The sequence below is a fragment of the Seriola aureovittata genome, chromosome 10, assembly GCF_021018895.1.
Source record: "Seriola aureovittata isolate HTS-2021-v1 ecotype China chromosome 10, ASM2101889v1, whole genome shotgun sequence".
Lineage (NCBI taxonomy): Eukaryota > Metazoa > Chordata > Actinopteri > Carangiformes > Carangidae > Seriola > Seriola aureovittata.
This window is the reverse complement of record NC_079373.1, coordinates 16493345-16512934: the sequence shown is the minus strand read 5'-3', so window position 1 is coordinate 16512934 and position 19590 is coordinate 16493345. Positions and strand designations below refer to the sequence as shown.

At 42.1% G+C, this 19590-nt stretch overlaps 1 protein-coding gene across 7 annotated transcripts in view; it reads left to right on the top strand.

Moving 5' to 3' along the window:
- Positions 1-19590, top strand: part of LOC130176310 (membrane-associated guanylate kinase, WW and PDZ domain-containing protein 2-like) — a 77577-nt gene that overhangs the window by 28280 nt on the left and 29707 nt on the right. For all 7 annotated transcript variants that reach the window (XM_056387319.1, XM_056387318.1, XM_056387321.1 and 4 more), the window contains exons 3-6: positions 9652-9771; positions 14109-14333; positions 16003-16231; positions 16863-16942. In XM_056387319.1, the coding sequence (XP_056243294.1) occupies positions 9652-9771; positions 14109-14333; positions 16003-16231; positions 16863-16942 (654 nt within the window). The remainder of the gene's footprint in view (positions 1-9651; positions 9772-14108; positions 14334-16002; positions 16232-16862; positions 16943-19590) is intronic.

The following is a 19590-nucleotide window of genomic DNA, read 5'->3' as shown; positions in this document are numbered from 1 at the left end:
CAGGGACTCTCTCCTTAAAGGGGTGATTTGCCTGCTGGCTTGCTCTTGTTAAAGGCCTGGCTGACATGCTTTGATGTGGGTTCTGTGCTCCCTGCAGTTTGATTGGCACACTGGATTAATGTTGTTCCACAGATGAAAGAAACTGCGAGGGAATGATATGAATTTTATGAAATGAAAATAGCAAATATTGAACATGATTAATGAATTGGTTATGTTTGCAAAGTGCTTTCCGTGTTAAGCTCTGGACAGGTGTCATCTCATCTCTTTTCTTTCCTCCCCTCAGTATGATCCTCTCACTCAGCAGTTAATCACAAAACTAGGCTCCTCTGAAGCCTTCTGTATTTGTGTTCCTGTCTGTAGTTTTACCTCTCCACCACCTCACCCTCCTCACCTTCCTCACTCCATGTCTCTGTCTGCGCTACTTCTAAGATCAGAGTAATGTGCAGTGATGAGCCGGGTGCTCAGTGAGCTGTTCATCCTGTGATGGTCAGTGAGCGCTGACACCTCAGAGAGCTCGACTGTTTACTCTGGTCAGTCTTTACCTCTCCACACAAACACATACACACACAGCTGCACACGCTGCACAACGCACACTACATACCAGCTCAGTGTGTGTGCATCATCATGACCCGCACTGTCGTCTTGTGTCAGTCAGCTCTGCACACTAATAAAGGTGCTTTTCAGCCTATCAGGGCTGATTTCCATCACCACAGTAAACACCTCAGTACAGGGGTAATTTCTCAATGTCACCCAGCCACCAGCTTCACCAGACGCTGATAACCTGAGCAACACAGATGTCTTTGCAACCACTAGTGGACCTGACAGACATACTTTATGGGTGAAATCAAGACAAGATGCAGCTGCTTTTTTTAACTGGAATTAACTCTGTAACTAACCAGGTTTCGTTTCTGTCAAGGAGTTTTAGTTGACTAATGCTGCCTTCCTTCTCGTAATCGCTTCTTTTAGTTTTTACTCATATTTTGCTTTAATCATTTCATTACTTTGCTGGAGCCACTGAGAGGTCCATCATTACAAAAGCAGGCTGTGATGTCAGCAATGTCCAAACAAACTAAATATGCCATTAAAACTTCTGACACTGCTGCTGCCATGATAAGAGTTATAACGAGTTATAGTGCTGATACCAGACCACCTTTGTCAATAATGCATTACTTTTTTTCATTAAAGAAAATAAGCCCAGCTTCTCAGATGCGCCTGTTAACAGGAACAGCCATACAATAATTTTTTTCTTATAAAGTAAGGAATCAGTGTAAATTAGGCTTTGTCTGAACAAAGATGGGCTGAAATAATAATTTTCAAAGTTAATTAATCTTTTCATTGTTCTTATAAATCTTGTTTAAACGTTTAGTCGGTAAAATGTAAGAAAACAGTGAAAATGCCCATCAGTTTCCCAGTCTTAAATTGCTTGTTTTGATTGACCAAATGTTCAGAACCCATCCTGTTTTGTTGATTAAGGACTCAAATTAGTATAACCAATTGTCAAAACTGTTGTTGATTATTTTATTGTCAATCAACTAATCAATCAAGCATTTGATTAAAGAATGAGTGAAGACAGTTTGACAGTTTTCAGCGCTCTGTGCAACCTTGCAGTTAAAGGAACAGTTTGACATTTTTGGAAATACCCTAATTTAGTCTCTTGCCAAAAGTTAGAGGAGATGATTGATTCCACTCTGTCTCTATGGTAAATATGAAGCTGAAGCAGGGGACCAATTAACTTATCTTAGTTTAGAGACTGCAAACAGATCTTGTTTGTTTAAAAACTAAATTTGGGTTCTGGTTGGCAGTTTCCCCCTGGTTCCAGTGTTTAAGCTAAGCTACTTAACTGAATGTCGTCTGGGGCCTATCCCAGCTGACATTGAGCAAGAGGTGGGGTGCATCCAGGACGGGTTGCCAGTCGATCACAGGGCTGACATATAGGGAAAAACAACAACTCACTCCCATTCACAGGCAATTTAGAGTTGCCAATTAACCTAACCTGCATAACCCAGAACCTTCTTGCTGTTAGGTGACAGTGCTAATCACTCTTCCACTCTTCCACCTTGTTTTACAACAGTCTGCCTTTAACACTTAAGCTTGGTGTATCTGTAACTGAGCGAGCTGCCACATCTCACAATAGTCCCACACACTATCTCTCTGCTGGCTGCAACTAGACTGAATCTGTGACGGCAGAGCATCCTCTAGCCCCAAGAGGGATTTACACTGGACGTCCCCCAGTCCTCCAGGCCTGCAGCCTCCATTGGAGTCAAACCTGTCCGCTTAAACACCAGCTGAATTACTCTGAGGTAACCAGGTGTGAGCTCTCAGTGGCCAAGCTGTGACAGTAATTGATTGATGAAGTGCGAGGTAGCGAGAAGTACAGACCTGCAGCTCTGCAGAGCAAAAGGACTTGAGCTGAAGACCTCTGAGACTGTAACAAGTAAAACACATGCAGAACGGCAGAGTGCCATATCTGACATAAATATTATTTTTGTAAAGCTAATGTAGATGTTGCAGCTTGTTACCATGGCAAGGCTGTGTTGCCAGGCGCTGACGTGTTGTCGTGGTAGCAGACGCTCCTGTCAGAGTGTTGCCATGTTGCGTCGCTGCATCTGTAGCCCAGGCTTTGTAGTGTAAATAAGGATGCCTGTGTGTGTGTGTGTGTGTGTGTGTGTGTGTGTGTGTGTGTGGTGTGTGTGTGTGTGTGTGTGTGTGTGTGTGTGTGTGTGTGTGTGCTCGATCATACCTCTTCTAGACCTGCTGTCACACCTCACATCTGCCAACTGGGGAGAAGGAGAGAGGAGGAGGAGGGGTGAATGGTGTGAGTGAATGAGACGTGAGAGAGCTAAGTGCAAGATGGAGCTTGAAGGAGAGACAAAAGAAAAGAGGAGGATAACGAGGGGAAGAGGGAGCGGATTAAAAAAGACAGAGAGAGCAATGGGGACAGAAAGTACCAAGTGAGGAACAAATGCATGGAAGAGCAATGAGGTAAATTGGAAATGAGAGGAAGAGAGGGGATAATGTAGGAGTGCAATTTGAAAAGACAAGACAATAAGACAGACAAATAGATAGATCCGAGACTGAGACAGCAAATTAATAAGATAGATGGATGCGAGACAGAGACAGCAAATTAATAAGAAAGCAGCTGTGTGTGTATGTGTGTGTAGTGCGAGAAACAAACAGTTTTCACATTCCTCTCTGCTCTGATGATGCCGTAGTGCTCTGCTTGCTCTGTGCTGAAAAGGATTCTGGGTAAACAAGTTCAGGGTTTTGAGGACAGAATCCCAGTATTTTTTTGTTTGGTACGGCTGCAGGATTGTGTCGTGAAATCCAATGTTCCCATTATATTCCCACTTGAGTAGCTTCGAAATTAGATACTTTCTTTTTTTTATGGCTGCACAATTAGATTGAATAGAAACATTTTAATGCATCATTTTACACACTTATTGGTGAAATATCAGAAATAGCTTGAACCCTTGGGTCTTTACTGGAATTAAGGAAAGGCTTCTGCTCAGCTGCACAACATGCACATGTAGGACTGAGGATGGTCTTGATTCAAGAGAGAAGATATACATTCAGAAAAGAAATGTGTCTCTTTCCACTTCCTACAGCATTATTACATTAAGTTTGACTTACATTAAGCTCAGTGGATAGGTGTGCTAACAAATCTGTACCTGCCTGCTTGAATCCTCTCTTTCACGCTCTTTCACAATAATCCCCAGGTGGATTATTGTGAAAGAGCATCACGCCTGCTCACCTTTTAGAGAATATTTTTAGTTCCTGTTAGATTTGGTGTTATTCGGTCTCTGTAACAAATTCACTCCAACTCCCAAAGCAACATGATGGCTCTCATGGATGATGATGCCGAATCCAAGAGCGGTTTGTGAGACAAACACAATGCGTATATGTGCGCATTAGGACACATAGCTGGAGGCTCAGTCGGGAACATGTGTATCCAGTTTTTCTCATCTGGGTTTGTTGCTCAATTCAATTACTGTACAGTTGTTTCAGGTGTTACAACAACATGTACTGTAGAAGTCATTTTTTAACAATGAGATTCAAAACTCTGGAGGACGTAATGATATCTTTTGCTCTTTGTGTGTAGCTTTAGCCTTAATATGAGACACACACGTGGTTGTCTCCATCCTCATCTCCTCATTCCTACACATACTCAAGCTGAGACAGTATCAAGTGACCACCTTCCCCCACTCCTTGTTATAATAATCAGTCCATCGATAGTCTATTTTTAGCTCTGAGTCTCCCCCGCTCTGCGTCTGCCTCTTGGTGACTTCCTGTCTAATTATACAAACATGTGTATGCATACACGTGCACAGTATCAAACTCACTCGCAGGCTGCTGTGGATGCGCAGTGAGGTTAACCAATCATTCTTTTTCTCCTCTCGCCGTCTCCTTCTCTGTTGCTGTCTCTTGCTGGTTGTCTCTGCTTACTACTCTTCTGCCGCTCTATTATTTAGCAAAGGTCTTTGTCCTCTTATCGTCTGACACCCAGCAGAGTTATTTCAGTATATCAGCTATTTTAGCTTTAGCTCCAAATGGACTTTCCTTGTTATGTTTCTACGTAATCTCTCTCTCTCTCTCTCTTTCTCACTCACACACTCTCCCACTAATGTGAAAATATTCTGTAGTGCTCAGTCATCATGGTTCTGAGGCAGAGAATGTCTTCACCCCCTAAAGTGGCAGCTCCGAAACTTTTATGCTATTATAGATTTAATTCATTTAAGCCATAAATCTCTATGGCGCTCCTACTCCTACTCCCAGTGTCACCTCTGAGAGGTTTGGCTACACTGGCTGATTGCAATGCAAAGACCATTTTTGGCTCACAGCCGACTTTATCCTTTATTAGTGAGAGCACGACATCCAATCAATAGTCAACAGCAGCGGTGCTTTTGGCTCAGGGGAAGCGTCGCTGGCTCCCCTCAGTACAGTCTGCTGCTATTTTTTAATTTGAGCACCTGTGCAGCTTGTCCTGCTTTGTTCAGCTCATTTATTAAAGCTCTGCTTAGGAGTTTGTGTGGCCCATGTACAAAAGATAAGAACTGAAGTGAACTGAAGACATTTCATCCACGTCATCCCCAAGGCTCCATCAATTATAAATTGAGCTTCTACCTGGGAGTTTTCGAGGATAAGCGAAAGGAAGTTAGTATGGTTAAAGATAGATAAAGACAAAGAAAGGCAGCAACAGGGGCAGAAGGAACAGAGTATGAATCTTGCGGACAGTGTTTGTTTTAATAAAAAGGTCTACTTCACAGTTATTTAGCGAGTATTGCTAACGGGAAGGGAGGAGGAAGAGCAGTGGAAATGTGTGAAAAGGAAGAAAAGAGAAACAGTTGGCCTATCTGCTTATCTCAAGGCCAAATAGTCGATCAATATTCCCAGCTCAGATCCGACAAGGCTCTCTCTCCCTCTCTCTCGGCTCGATTGGTGTGTCCAGTGAAGGAAGCTGTGGGAGAAGGCCATCAGCAGGTCATCAGTATTCCAGCTGGCTCTGCCTACTCTGGTGTGGGCAGCAGAATAATTTCACTCTGATCTAACAGATCAATAGCTGTACCCAGTGGAAGGCGACGAGCCCAGCCTGGCTGACTGAGCTGCTGCAGTATTCAGAGTAACACTGCACATGCAATGGATGGCCCTTTTTTTTTTTTTTTTTAGTTTAGCATGCAGTGTAGGTCATTGAGTGGGTCTCAATTTACTGGTCTGTGAGGCTTCTTTACATATAGTCTGGAGTGAGGAAGTCACCTCATTACTACAGGACTGTTTTGAAAACACAGACTGGGAAGTGATTGCACAGGGGGCTGACCTAGAAGAATACACCTCATTTTAGCCTGAAACCACCAAAATGATCAAGGTGTTCCCAAACCAGAAACTGTGGTTGGACAGAAATGTACGGTCCCTGCTCAGGGAACGAGATGCTGCCTTCAGGACAGGCGACATGTTGGCCTGCAAGAATGCTGGGAAAGAACCGAGGAAGGGCATTAGAGAGGCTAGGCACAGGTACAAGCAGCACAATGAGGGACACTTTGAAAACAACAACCCCCATAGCATGTGGAGAGGTATTAAAACCATAACTGACTACAAGAGTAGCACCCACAGATCAGCACAGTGAAGACGTGCCAACCAACTAGCATCTTTAACCCCTCCCTACAACAGGCTCTAGTCCCCAACTGCCTTAAATCCACCACCACTGTCGCTCCCGTTGCCCTTATAGACAGCAGTTAAAAGCCTCAGTGAATACTGCCCAGTTGCCCTAACACCAGTTATTATGAAGTGCTTTGAGAGCCTTGTATTATCTCACATCAAGGCCATCATCGCCACTGATCTGGACATCCAAACACATATGCCAGGATGCTATTTGTTGACTTTAGCTCCGCTTTCAAAACTATAATCCCCCACAAAGTGGTAAACAAACCCAGCAACCTGGCATTATCCACGCCACTTTGCCTGTGGATTATGGACTGAACCCCCATCCATTCCTCACTATACACTATAGTGAAGTTTGCTGACGACGCCACTATAGTGGGATTATATCCAACAATTTGGAGACACACTTGTAGTGTGAGGAGATCCAACATCTGGTCAAGTGGTGTGCAGACAACAATTTGGTCCAAAACACCACAAAAACCAAGGAGATCATTGTGGACTTAAGGAAAACATAACAAATCACCTCACATGGTCCGTTAACACCTCCTACCTGGTGAAGAAAGCTCAATATAGAGGCTTTTCTTCAAAAGGAGACTCAAACAGCACGACAGGGAGTATCCTCTGCCACTGTACCGCAGTATGGTATGCTAGCTGCGCTGCCAGTCCTCATTTAAGTGACATTATACAGACATCACTTCCTCAACATTTAATTTTCATTTTATGTGGCCATTCATCTCTTCATCTTGCTATGTATCTTGTCTGGGTTGCTTATCTCATTCGTCTTGGTTACTTATATTATTTTGCCTTCCAGTATATTTTACTTTTATATTTATTTATGTCTCATGTCTGATGCATTTGTTTAGTAGACATTGGAGGGTATCTGCATGTATATGAAGGGATGGTCAAAATGATAACACCTGACAATATAATGCAGCCTGATAAAATAGCCTTTCAATATCTTTGTTGAGCTTATGCTATGTGAAATTTTGGTACAGACTGACTCAGAGGAGTGATGAGTCAACTTATGGGGGTGGGGAAGATATTTATTTTACCTTATGATATAATGCAATCGAATATACAGTATAAGCACCTAAACTGCAGCCTCAAAAGTGAGCATGGAGTTAAATCAATACTTCTAAAATTGCGGACAAATGGGGAAAATTATACCCAGCGACTGTATTTACTGCAGCACTGTTGTTTCGCATTACATTATTATTGTATAAGAAGTGTTGATTATCTTTCATTGTAGTTTATGAGGCAGCAGTTCAGGTGTTGATTGTTCTGGTTCCAACTAGTTTGCTTTTCTGCTAAATACAAAGAATAAAATAATGAATGGACATGCACTCAGGGATACATGGCCACATATTAAAAATGCTTTCTTTGACTTGACCAATTACAAGTATACAGGAATAAGATGCTTTCATAGGTTTAGTACATTGATTGACACGTCTATGTGTCAAATAACTCCTGCACCACACAGCCAGACTACCTGTTGCTGCTGAGATCGGACAAAATGTTGCCAGCTGTATAGCTCTTTTTTTCAGTATGTAAATCTAAATCACTAACTAATCTACATTTATACGCTAGCTCACTGATATTTGCAGCCAGGGACTGACACTACAGAAAAAGCTAGATCTATGAACAAGGGAAAAGCAAAGCCTGTGTCTAAGGTTTAATCTTCTATTCATATACGTAGACAACATCAGGAGTGTGAGATATGTTACACAACAGGTCATGAAATATGGTACCATATTAAATTATCTTGGGATTACACAGGAATGTTTGTGCATTATGACATATTTTGGTATGACATCTGTAGGTCATGTCAAGCAGTATAGAGCTCTGGATAAAAATTACAGCTGCTGGTTTGGAGTTTTGATCAAAGTCTGAGTACATCAAACAATGCGAATGGTGGGTTGCACTCAGAGATGTACACACTTAGAAACACACACACACTCACTCATACCTGTGGTGTTGTGGATTTACAGTGTCCCACTGAGCTGTGATCAGCTTGGAGATGGGATTACTGTTGGCGCAGTGGGCACTTTACCACTATTTAGAGTCACAAAGACAAATACACAGTCGAGCACACATGTAGACACACAGACGGTGATAAGTACAAACAAACACCCCTCTGTACACAGTATGGCAGTGTTGGATAACCTTATAGACAGACTATAGATGCCTGATGGTCTGGTATCACATCTCTGCTCATTATGTGTTGCTAAGCTCCCATCTCTGCTCCCACTGGTGAAGTAAATACAGTAACAAATGTTCAGTAGATGCACTACAGGAGGAAAGTGGTGACAGATGATCAATAAAGATCTAATGATTAAGATATCACACTCTGGGGAGAGTTAGAGGTTCCTGACTCATGACTGACACCCCCCCCCCCTCCAAAAAAACCCCCCAAAAAAACTCACTCACTCACTGGTTGCGCATGTGTATCCATTTCTGTGCGTAGGCATGTGTGCGCGTGTGTGCAGTATGTCTGTCTACAGCACATCCACCACCTGCTGTTTTAATTTCCCACAGCTCACACTCCAATTATGATACTAGTAAGTATTCTTCACACCCTCCATTCATACCTGAGCATATGTACTGTTCCTTTGGCTTTGTCAGAACTGCTCATCCCCTTTTCAGAAATGTACACTTGGACCATTGGAGCACAAACCTTACACTTCAGTCAGATATGACATTCTGGCAGCCGCACAGCCAGATCAATTCGATTTTACCATGTGAGGCTGAGTTCTGGGAAACGCTCTGAGAGTGGTCTCCCTCTCCACATTGGGCCAATGACTGTTTTCAGGCATGATCAATGGAGAGCAGGAATCAACACCAGCAGACTTGACTGAGCCTGGGCTGAAAGTCCACTTGGCAGAGACACAAACACAGCACCTCATTAAACTCGACACTCCCATCGCTGCCATCACAGAGCCGAGCCTCGACGCTGCAGCACTGATGGAGATCTCTAGAGCGTTGATGTAGGAATGCTGTAATTGCTGCATGCTAATGTGGTGCCTCTGCATTCCTGCTGTTTCGACAATAATCCAGTCGGCACAGTATTGTGTGCTGTGTAAGGAGGTTTGAGTTATGCTTGGTAAAAGTGTCATATTGATTCACTCATTTCTAAAACGGCACCGGATTGGCTCGTAGGCATTGAATGATGGTGGTTTGCTCTTTGAGGTTGCTTTCTCTTCTCCTCTCTAGCTGTATCTCTCTGTGTCTGTCACTCACACACAATTGTGTGAATGGATTTGGCTATCACAAGTGATGTCTCTTCACTCAGCCTCCTCTGTTCCATTTCCTTTCCCCTCCCATTTCCTCTCATACACTTTGTAGCCTCAAATCTGCCGTCTTTTTCTGTCCGACCCTTTTTTTCTAGGCTCTTTCTTTGCCTTCCTGCCTTTTCTTCTCAAGTGCCCTATTTGGCTCTGATGACCTCTCCCTCCCTCTCACTTTCTCTCCCTTCCTCTCTCTCTTTCTCTCTTTCTGCAGGTACCACCAGGCAGCCTAAGGAGGGGGAGGTGCCTGGGGTGGACTACAACTTTGTGAGTGTGGAGCGTTTTATGGAACTGGAGCAAAGTGGAGCCCTGCTAGAGAGTGGAACCTATGAAGGTGAGCTCTGGGAGTGTCGTGGCGGCTGTGCAGCAAACATTCTGCATCTGTCCAGGTGTTTGGGGAGAAGAAATGGGAACATATGTTTCAGTAGAGCTGTTTTACTCTGTTTCAATTGATTATGCCTTCTTGTGCTGCAGTGTAGATATCTTTGCTTGATGGATCAGGTGTGTTATGTGATGCTCTTACACGCAGCTTAAGTAAACAAAATGAGTCTTCTGCGCCGAGTCATGTATTACAGCTTCCTCTGGTGGTTGCTGAATGGCTGACTGACTACCTGTGTGTGTGTGTGTGTGTGTGTGTGTGTGTGTGTGTGTGTGTGTGTGTGTGTGTGTGTGTGTGTGTCTGTCTCTGTGTGTGTGTGTGTGTGTCTGTGTCTGTGTGAGCGGGATGAATGCCATCTCCAAGTCATGTCAAGTCTGTGCATCTGCTTTGCTACAGTGTCAGAGATACATCTACAGATTGGGGATTTGCTGGTTCATTTGCCCAGTAGCAATTTTGTTAGCATGTGCGGCGGAACTCTAACACAAATTGTGTGCGAATGCATGTGTGTGAGTGTAGGGGGTATGTGCACATGAACGTTAATGTGTGTGCTCCCTTTTTGTGTGTTCATATCCTAATTGTGTGTCTTTGTGTATTTGCAGTGTACGTTTCCCTTAACACAGACTTTACTTATGCCCGTCGGGGGAAGATGTCTCTTTCTGGGCAGCATTTTTTAATGCACATTAAAATAAGAGAGTAGAGAAGAGGGAATGATTGACAGGAGGCAAGAATGCAAAAAAATGGAAAAAGGTTTAGAAGGCAGTGAAAGAGACTGAAATCAGACATGAAGTATCATCAGAAAACTCTTCAAGGTAATTGAAGTGCACTGTGTGTGTGTGTGTGTGTCTTGTGTGTCTAAAGCTGGGGCATGTAAGAGCTTACATATGTGATGAGTCACAGCTGAAGGTTGATATTGAACTGTGCATAAAGCCAAGATGCTTTCAGGCAAAACCAGGAGCATTCTGGTACGTTGCAGGAAGAACCCAGGCCTAAACTTATCTCAGCATGCTTTATGTTCTGCAAAGCATCTCTTCAGGTTGTCCGTAAGCTTTCTCAGGTGGGTGCTTGCTACCTTTGCGGTTTCATACTCTTGTCTTTGTTTACATGTGCTAGTGTGTGCACATATATATATTTTTGTCCCAATGTAAGAATTCTATTTGGTGGACAGTAGGGTAAGTGTGCTTTTTTTTGAGGAAATAGTGAGTGCGATAGAGCCTTTCCTAATATCTGTCCAAGTCCTGCTGGGATGAAAGTAAACTGATGTCTGTGTACTCTGCTGCTGATCCCCCTTTTGTCCTTTATTGCTGCCCCCTTCCCTCTTCTTTGCCCAGCTGTTGTTCTCCTCCCATTGCCCCTTTCCTCTCTCTGTTTCCTCTTTGTGAAACCCCACTCCTTTCCACTTTGAGGGATTTTAAAATAAGACATCTCTGCCTCGCACTCACACTCAATATTTAATCACACAATATATTTGCCTGACAGTAAGGGTCTTATTTAAATTTCAAATAAAAGTAGAGTTTTATTGTGGTTGAAGAGTAAATAACATGAGAAAAGAAATGTGCCGAGTCAAATACATATGTGTGTATGTATGTATGTATGTGTGTGTGTGTATATATATATATATATATTATATATATATATATATTTAGCACAGCACTGAAAAACTGAAATTATAGAAAGCCATGAAATCACTGAAGCTTCAATGTCAATCAATGTCAAAAAGAGAGATGTATACTTGATACTATATGATACATTGAGGATGTTTCCATCTCTAGTAAGATACCCAGAGGACCTTCACATCCTGTCCTTTTTCTCTTCATAGTACTGTACTTGACTTTTCTTAATTTTTCTTGCCAGCAGGACCATTACAGTGGGTGTGGGATGACAGATGCTCAAGGCTATTTTTGTGCTCTGCTTTGATCGTTGTGCGTTGCGTTGTGTGTTTGTGCCTCCAAACAGAGCTGATTGCACCAACAGGTTAGGAATGGCACAGCTGAGATCGTGTTCATACAAATCAAGTGGTTCTGTACAGTTTTAATAACCATTTCATCATGAACTTGCACCTGTTTCCACCTGCTAGTCTGCACAGGTAGTATAGCCTAATACAGCAGGGTTCCTCAAGATGCTTCCTGATATCCATCGAAGGACTGGGGACATTGTCTTCAATCAAAAAACGATTTTTTTTTTTTTTTTTTTTTTCAATAAAGCACATTCTCCATCTTGTAAGTGGTAAATGTATAGGAAGATACTCTGTAAAACTACCGTCTCTCTCACTCTATTTATATTATACTGGCTGTTTTGTGGACGTGTAGTGTAAATGTACTGAAATATGACTGAATGCAACCTTTTAACACTTGAATAAAACAAAACTATAGATAACACATGAATATTAATGGTGATTCTTCTAACACACTGTGTTTGTAGCCTGACTGCACAGCTATCATTATGTTCTAAAATAGGTTTGTGTGCATCATTAGGCACAGAAAGCACAGTGACAAGGTTTTCTTGACTTCCAAAACAGTAATTTATCTTAAAAACTGACATTGTTTGCCCTTGGGACTTATGTGGAATCTTATATTTATATTTTGAATTATGCATTTAAGTATTTTAGGACCCTGCACCAAGTTTTCAAATGATTTTCTACTATCTGCTGCTGGGGAAGCAATTGGCTATTACTGAAACCTCACCTGTCACTAATATGTTATTCCTCCCACTAACACTGGAATAATCTTTCTCTGTCCCATATTAATTAAGATAAGACAACCGGCTTGGGCTTTTTAGAGCCAGTAAACTAGTAAATTGGCTAATTTAATACTGACACGTAACCATCTGAAGTGCATACGCATCTGCATTTGTAGAAAAGTCAATAGAGACTCTCTCCTCAGACCCCATCTCTCCTCTCTCTCTCGCTCTCGCTCTCTCTCTCTCTCTGTGTGTGATTGGCTAAAGTTTCTCATCACAAGCTAGATTTTCTTCAGTCTGAAAACAGAGCTAAAAGGAGGTGGAGATGTCTTGTTTGCTCCCAGACCACTTAGATTACAATATGCTGAAAGGTTATTATGGAGTTTTTGCCCATTGACGCCAAACAATTTAAACACGTATTATTATAAATGCTAATTTGTTTCAATCTTTCACAGTGATTTTGTTAAGTTCACACACAGTCACAATGTTTAAGAGCACAAGCTATATGAATGTCAGGAGCATGTGTTGTTCACATGTTAATATGGACCCAACATGACAAACTACTGTACTTGACCTTTACATTGGCCCTAAATACATGACAAAAAACTGAAACCTGAACTGAGGTGGGCTAGAAAGTCTGGATCCAGGTTTATATTCTGTGAACTTTAAAAGATTCTGTAGACTGCTGGAAAGTATGAAGGTGGAAAATGAGACAATTCTGGATCAAGAGTCACTGTTATATTGTGGATGTCACAGGTTTTCAATTTGTATCTTGTCTAAAATGTCATATTTTACAAAAAGGTGTTATCTGTCGTCACTGAAGGACTGGGTCCAGACAGCAGTAGTGACGGAACAGTAAATTAACTGGAAGACACCTGGAGTGCCTCCTTTGAAGGGAGGGTTGCTGCCTATAAAAGAATGTCATATAGGGTGTACGATAGGGCAGAAAAATATGTCATTCGCAGTAGGAGGAGATGGAAGCACACTGATGGTATTGACTTCTTTGTGGTGGTTTGGCTGTTTTGCTCACTCACAGTATTGTATTGCTTCTTTTATCTTTTTCTCCTTGTTTATAAGAAAGCCCCTTGGTATTGTGGTCAACCCCTCTTATTTCTGTCTGTATGGGTAGGGTGGGACTGGGAAATGAAGGAGTTGTCAGTATGGAAACAGGATATGTTTTTATTTTCTGATTTATAGCATCAACATTTGATAGATTTTAAAATAAAAATTTCACATAATAGTAAATAAAAGTCTGGATCCTGGATCCGTGTGTCATTTCACATTCTCAGGTTTACGTAGAGGCTCGTCAGTCGGAAGATCTCGACTATTAGCCACTGCCTTTGCTTCTTGAAACATCTGCCAGTGGGCAAATGCACAAAATCGATCGAATTTTTCGGAAATGATTTGTCCCCGGTCACAGGCAGTATAATTTACCTCTGCTGCACTCTGTTCAGACAGATATGTCATACATTTTAAAAGGAAATCATCTGTTCAAAGCCCCAGTTTGCGACGAGCAGTGGACCTCAGCTCTGCTTGACAGACTGTGTGTTACATCACCTGAGATAGTCATACATGTGGCCACTAACACAAAGCTTGCCCTGCCTCTCTGCCCTCAGATAACTTTTACGGCACACCAAAACCTCCAGCGGAGCCGTCCCCTGCAGCCCCTCCTCTGAATGTGAGTGAGGCCCTGCTGCCCGGAGCCCGGCCCAGCGCCCAGGGCAAGAGAAAGAGGAACCAATCAGTCAGCAACATGGAGCAGCGCGCCAGCCTGGAGCCGCCTGAGGAGGAGGAAGAAGAGAGTCCCATTGTCAACGGCAATGGGGTGGCCATCACACCAGGTGCTGTGGGATGAGAGAGAAAAACATCAATTTCCTGTTTTGATGTTTTTATTCTAAATTTTCCATCTACTCCTGATTGGAATTAGATTCTAACTCTGTTTCACAGCTGCAGTGACCATGAACACATTGTATAGCATTACATTTAGGTGAGGAGAAAATCTGGATTGAAGCCCTTGCCTGTCCCTTGGGTTGTTTATTGCTGTTTCACTGGTATGATTGAGTAAAACCAGAGAAACAAGCCGGTTGTCATAGCAATTTTCCCCTTTCCTTTTTATTGTCCCTTTAGGATAAATCAAGAGCCTGTTTTCTCCTTTAGCAAGTTTCATATCTGCAGTTTATATAGTTCAGTCAGTGCAGATGTCCTCAAATCTGACAACAAACTGTACCCTGACCGGTCATTACAAACATTAACAGACTCTGCTTGTGTGAGTGTGAACTGCAAAGGTTCTCAATAACCTTACGTAACAGAATGCACAAGGGCACTTTAAGGTCTCCACCATTATCACTGTCCAGAGTCTCATTTTGGCTTCAGCTCCCATCTTTCTGTCCTCTCATTTCTCCATCTCTCCTGCTGTCTTTGCTTTCCTGCCACTGGTCTTTGTCCCTGTTTCTATTAATACCCAAACTCTCCCCTCTCTCTTCCTCTCCTCTACCATCCTCTTCCTTCCGAGCTCTTTAGCTTCTTCTTCGTCTCTGTGGTCCTGTCCCTTCTGCCCTCTTCTCTTCCGGCTCCTTCCCCCATCTCTCTTTCTAGTCTCTGTTGTGGCATGTCGTATTTCACCCCTTATTCTCTTATTGCCATGTGCTAAATTTACTTAGTCCTTTCTTCTTATGACTGTATCAGGAAATGTTTTTTTTACATATTCTCTTCAGACATCACAACAAGATTAGAAGGTTCTGTTATTTGACACCCATGCCACATGAAAGATTAACGTAAAAAATAAGATATTTTGGATGGTCACAGGAAAAAAGACTGATCTTGAAGAAGATTTGCTTCAAATTGAGTTTAAACAGTGTCTGGATAAAATAACTTACTTACTACACTTGAAAAAAGATTTAGCAACAAATTTTAGTTAGACTGGAAAAAGATATGGACACTGAAATGCAATGAATATTGTGAGGGAGCATTGACTTTCTTCCATCTTACTTTTCCTGGGAGAATTGTGATGTTACAGGCAAATGCTGACGTTTTTTGTTATTCACTCTCCTCAATCATGTGCTCATCATCCGCTGACTTAGACGCCACCAGCTTTTCTCCTCACTCAAAAAACCTTTCCTTGTGTTTCTGACTCAGTCTCTGACCCCTAAAGTCACTGTCTTTCCCTGTTTCTCCATGTTGTTTACTCCTCATGCTCATTGTCCTCAGACCCCATCTCTCTCTCTCTCTCTCTCTCTCTCTCTCTCTCTCTCTCTCTCTCTCTCTCTCTCTCTCTCTCTCCTCTCTCTCTCTCTCTCTCTCTCTCTCTGTCTCTCTCTCTCTCTCTCTCTCTCTCTCTCTCTCTCTCTCTCTCCCTCTCCTGGGGGTTCATAGCTCTGCAGTGGCTTGGCTATGACTCATCATGCATGGCGTGTGTCGTGTGCATCAAGGTCTGCATGTGTGTGCAGAGTGAATTTGAGAATAACTGTGTGTTTGTGTGCGTGCATGTGCGTGCATGTGTGCACTCTACAGAGTCCAGTGAACATGAGGACAAGAGCACAGATGCCTCTGGGGAGCTTGCTGTTGAAGCATCCAGCCAGGCCCCAGCCTCCACTGAGCCCCCCTCCGAAGGAGAGGAGGCCCCAAAATCTCCCTCTAAATCCCCTGCCAAAGTCCCAGATGCAGATGAGGAAGAGCTCGGTCCTCTGCCTGACAACTGGGAGATGGCCTACACTGAGAAAGGGGAGGTCTACTTCATAGAGTAAGAGAAAATAATGAATCTTTTTTTCTTTTTTTTTTAATTAACCAATATAAGGATCTTACTCCACAAAAACAACATGTTCCCTTATGTCTGTATTTGTTATAGTGGATTAAGTTTTTATTCATGACATGATGAAAAACATTATGTCTAAAAATAATAAAATTTCACAAAGTGCACCCTCTTTAAAAACATGGTTTATGTATAGCTGGCTGAGTAAACTTTATAGTGCTGGCCTCTGTGTTGAATAATTGATGTAACTTAATGCTGCTAATCAGACACACAGGATATATATATACACACAGACAAACATGCACACCATTGTAAACTTTTGCCCTCTCCTCTTACCCTTACTAATTAGTCGCTGAGGGCTAATTAGTGGATTAATGGCCATTTAGTTTACCTTATAAATCCCCTTGTTTCTCTTTGCCCCTGCGTGCACGCACACACACACACACACACACACACACACACACACACACACACACACACACACACACACAGGTTTAGGTCATTAATGTTACTTTGCACTCATCTCTTTCTCTTAACCTCACAGTCAGTCTCTGTCTAACCTCCGTGTGCCCCTTTCCTCTCCTTATTGCCTTCATTTACACATCTCTTTCTTCTTCTTCAGTCACAACACCAAAACTACATCATGGCTGGATCCTCGACTTGCAAAGAAAGCAAAGCCACCAGAAGAATGCAGGGAAGACGGTGAGTCTGAACGACCTGTTTACCTGCTCGCTCTCTTGTTTTGTTTGTTTGTGTTCATCTGAGTCGAGCTCATGTTTCAGCATTCATGGCAGTGTGTCGTCTCTGCATTTCCTGCTATTTGTGTACCTGTGTTGTCTGTTCACTGTTCCAGTGTGTTTTGCCTCATTGAGAAAAAGAGCTGTTGTTTTAGGTGATTGTTAGTCTGCTGCTGGTCTCACTGTTCTTCACAGGGTTATAAAATATAGAAAGAATAAACTTGACAAATAAATTTGACCATTTTTGGTTTGTTGTTTAGAAGTGTTTATTAGCATTTGATGGTTTTGTTACATGTGCAGAGAGGAATGCAATCAGGTGCATTCAGTATTCTTTTTTTATGCCTCATGACCATTGAAATTAAAATAAGACGCCTATAAGCTGTGAGGACATGCTTTATGTCAAGACGTTAGTTGTTGCATCTTATTATGAAGCTCTATTTATAACCTGTGCTCCAGACCTCATCACTCCAGAATAAAACCTTGTTTGTTGTGTTTAAAGATAAGGCTGGTATCAGATATTTGTGTATTTATTAAATTCTCAACAAATCCTGTAGAAAGACCAACATCGTGTAAGTGCGATTCTCAGCACTTTCTGATTTTCCTACTGTGTCCGTACAGATCAGCTGTAAGCCCATTTGTTCTACTGAAGATGTAAATCTTATAAAAATGAGTCACAGATGTACAGTTTCATTATTTTTTTTAAAAAGGTATATTATTTCCTAAAACAACTGATAACTGTAGTTCTTAGAAAAAACCCTCAAACATGAGTAAAAAGTGCAAATGTTTAAGACTGTTATTAAGATGTGGATTAATACACAATCAACGCCCAAGTGTGGCGGTTCCCAAACTTTTCAGCATGTGACCCGTTGGAGAGAAACAGTGCCTACATACAATGCCTCATCATATTTTGCCTGTACATGAGATATGAATTGAGGAACCAAAGAGTCATTCTCCTCTCTGAGGAGGTAAATCTATCCAGGAAAAAGAAACAGCTGTAACAGCAGTCTAAAAAAGTATGCTGTTTAGTGTTGCAGAGATAGTTTTTATTCTCTTCTAACCTGTTCATCCCTTCATAGCCCTTCAGATTTATATGCTGGCCCTCTAACAGGGTCCCAAAGGATTGTTGTAGTGACTACTTACAGCAGGAAGATGTATGTGGGATTGACAGTTATATGTTTTTAATAGTTTTTAGACAACAAAGGTGGTCTATGGCACAGAGGAATGGACCATATCAGACTTTAGCTACACAAACGGTACTCATTAGTGGGATCAATTCATTGTTTGCTTTGGTCTTTTCATGGGATTTGTTGCGTGTCACTAGCCTCGCCTTCATGCCTCTGTGCTGGCGTCAGTCAGGATTTTGGTGGGCAAAAGGTCAAAGTTCAAGGTCACGGTGACCTCACGTTCTTGTGAATGCAATATATAAGGAACGTCTCACAAAACACGATTTTGGCTATAACAAACAAATTCATATGCCAATTATGACACAATTTAACTGTGACCGTGACATCATAACTTTCTGCAAAAACAGTTCTGGCCATTATTCAGTGCTGTACCTCAGGAAGGGAAGATTGTGACCATATTTCCTGCTCCTTGGCTGGTTGGTGGAGGCATACAACCACAAGGTTGTAATTCTAGTTTAAGGTTTGTTTTAAAGCATTTTGAAACAGGGGAAGCAAAGGTTTGTGAATGAAGGAAAAAATCTGAACTCACCAAAAATGAAATTTCAGAGACTAAAATCTAAGAACTGGAATTTAATACAGTTTAATTTAATTTCAGTACTGATGTCAGTCACGTAAATAAAAGAGAGTTCCTGTGATGGTTCGGTGTTATCAGATTACATCAATGAGGTGATCTTACATCCCTGCTGCTGTCACAGCCTTCGGTCAGCGAATTAGGTTGTGATGTGATTCTCCAGAGCGAGATCTGAATCAATACCTTCTCTACCTCTCCTCTCTTCTCCAACTCTTCAATTTTCTCCCTTCTCGATTCTACGCTCTGCACTCCTTCACCTCACATCTCTGTCACTCTCCCTTTTCAATCTTCCACTCCTCAATTTTCTTTCTCTCTCTCTGTTTTTCTCTCTCCCCCACTCCTTCTCTCCTTCTCTTCCTCTGCCCAGTAAAGGGCTGGTCTGTGACAGGAATTCTAATAAAACCACTCAGCTCTGCACAAACTGGTTCTCACTCTCGACACACACACACACACACACACACACACACCACTGTTGTCAATTCATAAACCCTTTTCACAAACATGGCCGACGTACTTCAGCTTCATTTTGGCAGAGCAAAGATCGGTTTTCACCAATGCCAGCAATGTTCAGAAGCCAAGTTTCTGTCAGCTGTAGTGCTCTGTGATCACTTATTTTGTGTATTAGTGCAACAACTTGCTGTTGCTTCTGGCTCTGTTTGGATCTGCTTCAGCACAATATTAGAATTTGAGCCCACTGTGAGTTTAACAAAGTTAAAAAATGACAAATTTGTTTGTGTACAAACCAGACTAAGAGTCTACAGCCATGCTAGCAGCTCTGTGAGGCTGCACAGCAGAGCTAAACTGTACCATCAGCATACTAATATGCTCACAGTGACATGGCTAACATGCTTATGTTAG